Source organism: Alligator sinensis, unplaced genomic scaffold (genome assembly GCF_000455745.1).
Source record: "Alligator sinensis unplaced genomic scaffold, ASM45574v1 scaffold210_2, whole genome shotgun sequence".
NCBI classification, from domain to species: Eukaryota; Metazoa; Chordata; order Crocodylia; family Alligatoridae; genus Alligator; species Alligator sinensis.
In genome coordinates, this window is record NW_005841946.1 from 964,529 (window position 1) to 974,165 (window position 9,637).

The 9,637-nt window shown below is 41.5% G+C and overlaps 1 protein-coding gene across 3 annotated transcripts in view; it reads left to right on the plus strand.

The window, feature by feature from the left end:
• ASB7 (ankyrin repeat and SOCS box containing 7) overlaps positions 1-6,514 on the plus strand; it is a 48,999-nt gene extending 42,485 nt beyond the window's left edge. For all 3 annotated transcript variants that reach the window (XM_006020069.3, XM_025199571.1, XM_025199570.1), the window contains exon 5: positions 1,062-6,514. In XM_006020069.3, the coding sequence (XP_006020131.1) occupies positions 1,062-1,201 (140 nt within the window). In that variant the 3' untranslated portion in view covers positions 1,202-6,514. The remainder of the gene's footprint in view (positions 1-1,061) is intronic.
• The last annotated feature ends 3,123 nt before the right edge of the window (positions 6,515-9,637 follow it).

A 9,637-nucleotide genomic window follows, 5' to 3' on the forward strand; every position in this document is an offset into this window, starting at 1 on the left:
CTTAGGTTTACGTATATATTTTTAAAGGTAACAATATGCAGAGCTTATCTGTTTGATCCCTTGTTCTTCCAGAGCCACAATAATCCATAATATGCATCATATTAGGTTTGTTTTGTCATTTTGGGGGGACATGTTTTCCAAATTTGCTCAACCTGCAGCAGTTCCCTCTCCGAAGGATCCTAGTAGAGTTCTTTTGAAAGGTCATAATGCCTCTAATGTTGGCATTAGGTCATGAAGGCATGGCTAATGTGTGTTCCCAACTACTTATGCATTGGCAAGATTGATATATTGGGGCGGGGTATTGAAGTCTAAAAGCTGTATCTCTTTATTTGAAGGGAAAATACAGTAGTAAACTCTGGTATCTGATCCTTGTATTCTTTAAACCTTACCTTCTGCAGAGGCTGCCCCCCTCCATAAAGGGGACTGAGCAGAGAATAACTGCCTTGGTATGTGAAAGGAAACAAGGTTTGATCTTTGAACTTTAACAGGTATTTTACAGGGATCAGACTGTTATACTAAGATTCTGTAGAATAATTACACATAAGTATAATTAAGCATTGGAACAGGCTACCTAGAGAGGCTGAGGAATCTCCATCCCTAGAAAGTTTCAAGACAGACACTTGACTTGGATGGTTTAGTCAGAGATATCCTGCTTTGAGCAAGGAGCTGGACTAGATGACCTCATGAAGTCCCTTCTAGCCCTACTTTCCCATGATCAAAACTCCAGGTTTAGGGCCCAGTTTTGGAAATACTTAGCATGTGTTGCTTCACTTGTGTAAACACTTGTGTATAACCTCATCTTGCACTGGTACTGACTTCAGCGGAACTAATCACGAACAGTTATTCTTGTGCATCGGTGTCTGCAGTACCCTTTATTTCCTAAAGAGTTATATTCTAATATTCATTCATGAGAGACAACAATCAAGAAGAAATTCTTCTCTACCACCCATCAAAAATAAATATATTATGCAACCTTAAAAGCTTAATCTTTTACAACACATTTTAAATGTGATTTTTCTTATATTACATGACATTAATACATTCCTTTTTGTCTTTTTCAGGACAGCCCAGAAACTTGCAAGACCTATGCCGAATTAAAATCCGTCAGTGTATAGGCCTTCAAAATCTAAAACTACTTGATGAACTACCCATTGCCAAGGTCATGAAAGACTACTTAAAACACAAATTTGATGATATCTGATATCCATGAAGAGAAGGACTCTAAACAAGATTAGTTATATTCCAGATACTTAGAGGCTGGTTGCCTTGCACAAAGTATATCCTATGCAAATTCTGATTTTTCTATGAAGTCAGAAGGCAGGTATACACTTCCTTGGGTTTTTTTATACCACACGCTAGAAGGTCTTAATTTTTGGTTTCTTGGTCCAAGTTTACAAGGTCCAAGGTTTCTATACAATATTACATTTAAAACATTTTGTTTTCATTAAATGAAGTGTGCAGCCTTGCAGTAGAGATGGAACACGGTCTGCTCAAAGGAAGGAAGGATTGGTTCTGGTTGGTATGCGTGGTGTCGTAAGCCAGCTGAGCAGTTATTTAATAAATGAGATTTGGAAATAAAGGCCCCAGTTCTGCCAAGGGACACGTGGGAAGATCTTTGTTACTGCTGATTGATGGAACTTATATAGGCCTAAACCTCTGCCCACATGTATCCCTTTGCAGCTTCAAGACAGAGATTGTAACCAAGATGTGTTGGTACTGTATAAATGCCATGTGGAAATTTAAACAGAAAACAGTTGCCCTGCTAAATTTTTAGGTATATAAATTGGCACTTTTTATACTGTTCTTTTTCCTAACTACTCAAGTTTGGATGTCCAAATTCAGGTCCTTTTGCTTTTTCCTATCATTTCCCTGTAAATGGGCTATTGTTTATAACGGCTGTTTTTAAAAGTGACAGTACGGTGCACAGAGTCATAGTCTCTGTATTATTTTGACGTACATTTAAGGGGAAGCCAGTGTATTCCGTTTCTCATGCAGTGCCTCCTGTGCAATAAGTTTTCGGATGTGCTTTGTCCATTACGTTCCTTACTTAGCCTCAGTGTATTATTTCTGAGGTTAGGGACTGCTGCCTTACCGTACGTAGCATTGATACTGCAATGCTATGATGGCATGGCAATTATCGTTTTATAGTAATCCCTGAATTTCATGAATGTATAACTTCGGCTATTTGTATTTCAGTTTGCACTGAAATTTCACGTTCACTTTTTCAGGCCAAGTATTTTCAATGCCCAAGATGTGGTAGAATACTTTCCTTTTTTTTTTTAAAGAGGGATTACAGGTCTTTGCGGGGTAGGCTCTCAGTTGTTTGGGGTTTGTTCAAAGCTAAGTAGCCTCCGTTGATAAGCTTCCATTAGCTTGATTTTCATATGTGCACTGACTAAAAATGCTCCCCTTAGCATTAATAGTTTAAATTTTGCAAACAGTGGTGGTATGGAAAAAAGAAACAATTTCTGGTTTTTGGCAGGTAGGCAGGGAAGAAACAGGGAAGAATGTTACTTTTGTTCTGCTGTAATGCTTTTGTTTGTTTGCTCATTTCTGTCGTGCAGTAAGTGGAAGTGAAATGAAGGCATCTTACTCCTGGATTAATTGGGGTTAAGTTACCATGCTTTAATTTCACACGCTGCAGGATAAGACCAGACGGATGAAACAGTAAGCACCGCCCCCTTACAACAGTTTTAATCTGTCCATGGCCTAAATCAGTTCTTATTAATCTGAAATTAATGAGTGATACAATAACCAAATTTTGCTGTCTCTCTGGGTTTGTTTGCTTGTTTTAATCATAAGCATTAATAAGTTCAAATAATGAAAATGTTGCTGGTAGCGAGTGGAAAGTGAAGGCCTCAACATTATACAGGAAGGGGTCAAATTTGCAGCCATTTCATTGTTCTTATTATCACAGGGTTGTGGAGTCAGTATAAGGTTCTTGCCAAAAGTTTTCTTCTTTTATTGTATCGCTATGCTGGTTTCAGAAGGACCCTTATGAGTGATACTTTCATACCAGTGAGGTGTGTGGATGTGGGGAGGTAAGAGAAATGGTGTCGGCTTTTAATTTTAACACCGCCACTTCCAAAAAGTTTAAGGGGAAAAAAAAATAAAGGAAAAGCCAGAGAAGCAAGTCTGCTCAGATTTACCAGTTTATCCCTACCAGTTCATCCTCGTTCCTTGAAACCAGGGATTGTCATTTTTCTCAAGTACTCAACTTATTGCTAAGGTTTCCACAGGAACCATAGCAGCAAGGATTATCTTGCCCTTTTGTGCCTTGCAGGTTTCCAAACAATGGGTTAGATTTAGAGATCTGTGGCTCTGAGGACGGGTAATGAGATTAGGAATCCTTCCTCCCGAACTCATTGATTCAAATCCAACCTCCTTCAGCAGTGGCCAAAAGTTAATGTTGCAGCAGCCTGTAGGACTACTCTCCATGCCGTAGAGTCAATGTACTTATTATGAATGTATATCCTTGTTGGCAGCCTTGGCAAAAAGGCTAGAGAGTAACTGGGCAAGATGATGCTCCTCATTACAGTGCTTCCTCCTCGGGCATAGTGAAAATGCATTGGTGGTATTTGTGCTGTGGAGAGGGAACTAGACTTCCTAATGTATCTTTTAATGAACACTGAAAGGAGAAAAGATCAACCTCTTGGATCTTAAGTTCCTAGGCATGATGAGTAAAGTTACAGGTGGAATGAGCAGAGTTGAGGAGGAGATGACAGCTTTTTAACTCTGAATCTTCACTTCAGTGACATAGAAACAGAACCTTAATATTATTCAGAAGTTCTAATAAAAAAAATACCGTAACATTTAACTAACTATTTTCTTCTGAAATTTGGATTTAAAAACCATTTTCTTCCCTGTTGTCAGTGAAGCTTCATTTTTTACAATAATCTTTTTCTAACATAACTGAGTATTCTTGTCAAAGCCCACATCAAGGCATATTGCTTGTTCTGTCTGCTGCTGTGACTTCAGAAAATTATGAAAGACCTTGTTGGTAACAGAAATGCTATTTAATGAAGAAATATGTAATTCCATTATTTATTGTTTGAGGTTTGGGGGTTTTTTGTAACTGACATTTTAAAGGGAACACTCTTAAATTTTAGGCCAGTGCAAAGCCTTTCTTTTATTTAAAAGAAAAACGTTCAAAATCCTTGCCCCTTTTAGTAGCAGATCTACTAAGGACCTTATCCTAAACCCACTCATGTCAGTAGAGAGGCTGCTGTTGGGCTTGGAATCTGGCTTTTAGGCCCTGATTCAGCAAACTGCGCAGCATGTGCTTAACTTTGAGCCTATGAGTAGTTTTTTATGACTTCTGTGGGGCTGTTTGTGTGCTTTTTTAAAGTTTTAGCTCATGCTTAAATGAGTAAAGTACGGGGCTTATCCATCATTCAGGCCTAACTAGGTTTGAATGATGTGGATCTATTCTTTTGTTGCTCCCTTAACTAGGTATAAAAACATATAAAAACTCAAACTGAATTTGTTTTCTCCATACTCTTTGGACTGGAATGGGGCAGGATAAATGCATAATATAAATTTGTTACACAGCCTAGTTCCATTTCCTTATAATTCATTGTTCAACACTTTATTAAACCTTTTTAAAAATTGGCAATACACCAAAGAAACAGACTAGTAAAAGATTCTGATCATTAACAAACTGCAAACCTCATCCTTTAAAAACAAAGCAGAATTTTTTTTGTAAATATTTGTGTTTATAAATGTACAGCAGAGAGTAAGAGTGTTTTTTTTTTTTTTTAGATTATTTAATTACCATATTTCTAAACTATTTACTACATTATAGACAATACTCGTTAGTTTGCAAAACTTTTGAGTGTTTTGGTTTTTTAATTCATTATCACTCATGCTTGGAATAACTCTGGCTTCCTCAGGACAGCGTGGAGAATTTAGTTTTCTGGCTATAGCAAGAGAATGCATCTGGACAAAGAGAAATAGTATAATTAAGTTGTCATACAGACACCCTGAAGCAAAAGAGAACACGTAGTGTGTTTTAGCAGAGTGGACCATATGGAAATCTTGATTCCTAACTCGTTCTCATAAAATCTCTCCAGAGCCCAAAGTGTCATTGGGACAAGAGCAACTTACAATTTGCCCACAAAACTAGCTTCATGCAACTCTCTCTCACTGTGTTACCAGTATCATAATGTATTTTGTTCTTCCTTTGTAATGTAAATTTTGCTTTGGGTCAGTTTGAATTTAAAAAAAAAAATTGAATCTGGTTAAAACCTCTTGGGTTTGCGTTCTATTTATTTCTGAACTAATGCTTTCATAACGCAGTACTGCTTTGGACAGCCTTTCCTGCAATGTCTGTCCCCATCCCCCCTGCACCATGAAATCTTTACAGTCCCAGTCATGGCAATGAATAGCTGATGATGGGCAAATCATGCAGTTGATACTCGGCTCTGCCTTAAGATACGAGTTAATATCACCCATGGACTTTAGTGGGGATTTAAGTAAATCTGAGGACAAACTTGGGCCCTCAGGGCTGGAGTGATGAAGTGGGATGAACTCGGATGTGGTACGCAACTAATCATTTCCACACACATTTCTGTACACTCGCACAGAGCTCTAAAACTTACAGTAGCTTCATCATGGGTGTATGCAGGGGAGAGTGCAAAACTGAGGGGCCAAAGAAGTCATGTTTTTGAAATTGGGCTTGTCATTTATGCAGTGTCTATTCGTAGTATTGCAAAATGGAATAAGTAAGTCTGCTTATGAATATGTTGATCATTCAGGCATGGACTAGAAGCAAACAGTTTGGGTCCTACAAGTTCTTGATATAATACAAGCCCAAGCTATAAGTCTTCAGGGATGTGAAGAGGGTGGAGGGGAAGAAAACTAAATTAATACCCTAATCATTGTTCTGAGATTCGTTGCAATAACTACTAAAAACTGCTGGAAAAGGGGACGTTCTTCATGACTAGAGAGTGTCTCCTTGAGGAACAAGGTGCATAAATGTGATCTGGCTGTGCAGACTTTCTACAACACAACATTCGAAGCCCAGGCTGCTAAAGATTACTACTAACAAACTGGACAGATTTGGAAGACTAGCGTGTTTACTAAATGCTGTGCTGTAAAATTTATGTTCCTGTTTATGTATCGTTTCCTCTGTTTGTTCATTTGTCAGCTGGAAAGCAATTAACGGTAAATGTTATTTGTTTTAAAAATAATGGTTTTGCAAGCTGCTGACAAATGAGATTATACGTGGGAATAATGGTCTCTCCATGTATTGGTATGCCTGTGTGACTGGAAACTGCTCTCTTTGCATGGCAAAGTACTGTTTTGCCATAGTGCAAGCAAAACTGTTTTTGCAACTATTTTTAAATTTTAAGCTGTCACCAGTGGTAGACTGTCCTACAAACATAACTACAAGGTAGGAGCTAGGAACTCAATTCTGCATCTTCCACTGGTTCCTCATGTACTTGGCCAAGATGCTCTGGTGTTTCTCTCTTCTCCTCCATCTCCTTGTTTCACACAATGGAGACTGGGCTATTATTTACCTCGGGCGTTCTAAGCTCTATCCTTCGAAGCTTAAATGATATGTCGGTGCTGAAGTTTTACCACTGCTACTGTCCACTGGCAGTTTGGATCTTTATTTCAGTCTGTTTAAAAACCAAACTAAAGCAGAGCCTGTCGCTTTAGCTCATGAAAGCAAGAAAAAATTGGGTATATGCAATACGTCATGAAGCCATGCTAATAAGGTTTTCCAGCTCCTGGATGTTTCAGGGATCCACACTATGCAGGTGGAGCGGTGGCAACTTAGATCTTGGCACTGCGCTGAGTCTTAGTGGGAATCTCCTGCCATATAGTGAAGACTTCTGTATGTGCTTCCTTCTCTGTGGGTCCACAGGGTCTTTGATTGCTGTCTGCTGAGTCCCACAGAAGTGTGGGATACTTCTACAGAGCAGGAAGAGCTCTGTGTCTGCATGATAAAGGTGTGACCCACATCCAGGGGATCTGATTTCTGTACGCTCACGGAAGCACTGTAAGGAATTTCTCTAAATTTCCTTATTGTTATCAGGTAGTGAAACTAGCACAGTAATATAAGAGTAAGGTCTTTGAGAACAGCGTGCACTACACTGAGAGAGCACCCATCCCAGAATGTCCTTAACTGGGTTTATATGTGGTACGTAGAGCCTTGTGTGCACCTTTCTTTTTTTGAGGAGGTGGGGAGGTTCATTTGATATTTTTTCTAAAGAAAAAAGTATATAGACAATTTTTAAAATGGCACCAATCCACATTACTGGCTGTGAAATTGAAATTGAAATTAAGCCCGTCTCTGTTTTTAAGTCTTACCTTTTTAAAAAATAGATTTATATTCTTGTTGCGCTCCAAGTATAACAAAAGGTCAAAATCATGCTGTTCTGCCAGTTGCATAAAAGCTCAGTTAAATAGATTTGTGCCAAATTCTATTTCTTTTCTGGATTTCTACCAGTGTAATTCCACTGGAGCTGGTAGAGCCAGACATCATGTAACTGGGTGTAAAGGAGGGAAGAAGTGCTTTTGTTCTCTGGAAGTCGGATGGTCTATTGGGATACTTCAAAGGGTCGTCTCAGGCCTTTTCAATTGGCTTTGCTGTCTTGGTCTGGTTTTCCAACTTTTAACAAGAACCACTTGACACGTTGCTGTAGCTGAGACTTCTCATTGGTAGTGCCAGTGGCCTTTGTGATTTTTGAGAAGGCAATTATGGTTTCCCTTTTATCCACTAGCACTCTGATAAAAGTGCTTGCCCAGAATGCAAGTTTGATTAATTCCCCTACCTGAGGTCATTTGAACCCCTACCATCCACCCCTCACTGTGTCCCACCTTCCCATGCTATAAGGGTGGTTGCTTTCAACGTTACCTACTGTCGTTGTTCTGCTTGGCACGGACTGCTTGAATATTGGTTGAGCCGTAGACAATGCTGGTGACTGGGGCTTCTTCCTGGGGTCTGGTTTTGGTCAACCTCTTGCTCTGAGTCATCCAGAGAGTGTTTCAGACCAGGGATCTCACCCCCTAGTGCTCTGGGGTCCAGCTACCCCTAAGGAAAGGGTGCCATTCAGAGCTGCCTCCCAGGTTGGGGACAGTCTAGGCTCTCCCTGTTGGGTGTGTACGCGAAGAGCTGAGAGCTGCTGCTGCTCTTGGCCTTTCAGCTTGCGGTGGACTGGAGAGCACAGAGACCTGTTGGCACAGGAGACCCCTTCTCCTCATCGGTCTGATCTCCCTCCCACGGTGTCTGTGACTCCATGAGCTGCTGCTCCAGGCCCGTTTGTCATCTCAGGCAGTCCACAAGTCCTGTTGTCAGGAGTCGCTGCTACCCCATTGCCTTGAGCTCTGGGACTTATGGCAAGGGATGAGGCCTTTTTCCTACCGCATAGGGCCCAGCCCTGCAGACTGGTTGAACTCCTTCTTTGTTGGAGAGGTTTACCTTAACTGGGTGAGGGTGAGTCTTGCTATTGCCATCAAGTCCTTCCCTTATGAGAAGACGGCTCCTACCCTACCGGCACAGGGGAGCAGGCAGGTCTTGGACTGCCTGCCAGGTGAGGGAAACCGCATCCTTCTCCACACTCCTGGTGGCCATTTCCCGTAGCATTACAGGGGGGGCAGTGACCCCGAAGAACTGCAGAAGGGGGTGACAAGTTGTTTTTGAAGGATGGTCGAGTGGTGCAGGTCATCAAGATCCTGGCCCAGGAGACTCCAGATGCAAGAGGGGACCTGAGGAGTGGTGTGTTCCCAGGTTGATAGCGGGGCTAGAGGGGGTTGGCATACAGGTGGGGAATGAAAAGTGGAAAGACAAAGGAGTTGTGCATGGAGGGGGCAAAAGAGGGTTCCTGGCAGCCCCTTCATGAAGATTTTAGGGACTCTAGAGGCTGCCTTGACTGGGGCCTTGTTGGCTCTTTTCAGATGCCTGCTCCATCCCCACTGTAGCAGGCCTAAGGGAGCAAAGGATCTGATTGCTACTGGTAGTTGTATGTACCTGGGTTTTGTACCCCTGTCACTAGAGAGGTGCAGCATGGCTCCAGGGGCGTTTTTTTCCTGACTTAGGATAAGGAGACCCAGGTATTGAAGGCAAGGGATTGAGGGGAGAGCCAGAACCATCATGAAAGCAGAAGGTTAGGAACAGGGGATTGCACACCTTGCATGTTTGCTAAGAGTTATGCAAGGGGACCCTTTGTTTCCCGTGGGCTTTGCCTATGAATGGTTGGGTCTACACTTGAGTTTCTCTCCTCACATAGCTTGATCTATTCCTAAGGGTGATGGGTGCATGCTGGAATTAAATGTGGAGGTGTGAGGAATAAGCACATGTAAACTGCCTAGGTCTGATGCGCGAGGAGCATACAGAATGACTGGCCCTATGTACTTGGTGCATCTGCGTGCATGAGCAGAGAGGATGGAGCAAGTGCAGATGGAGGAAGCCGTGTCTGGGAGCATAGGTCTGATGAGCGTGTGGGTGAAAGCGATGGGATGGATTGAACGAACGCTACTGAGGCATACAGCAACAACACATGGAATAAGCGTGAGAAGGCAGGAGCATCCCAAATTTGTATAAACTGGGCAAACTAGAATCTGCTGACTTTTTATTATTTGCACATGGCTGCCATAGTTCAGACCCTCCTCTCTGTCACCTGCAGGAATG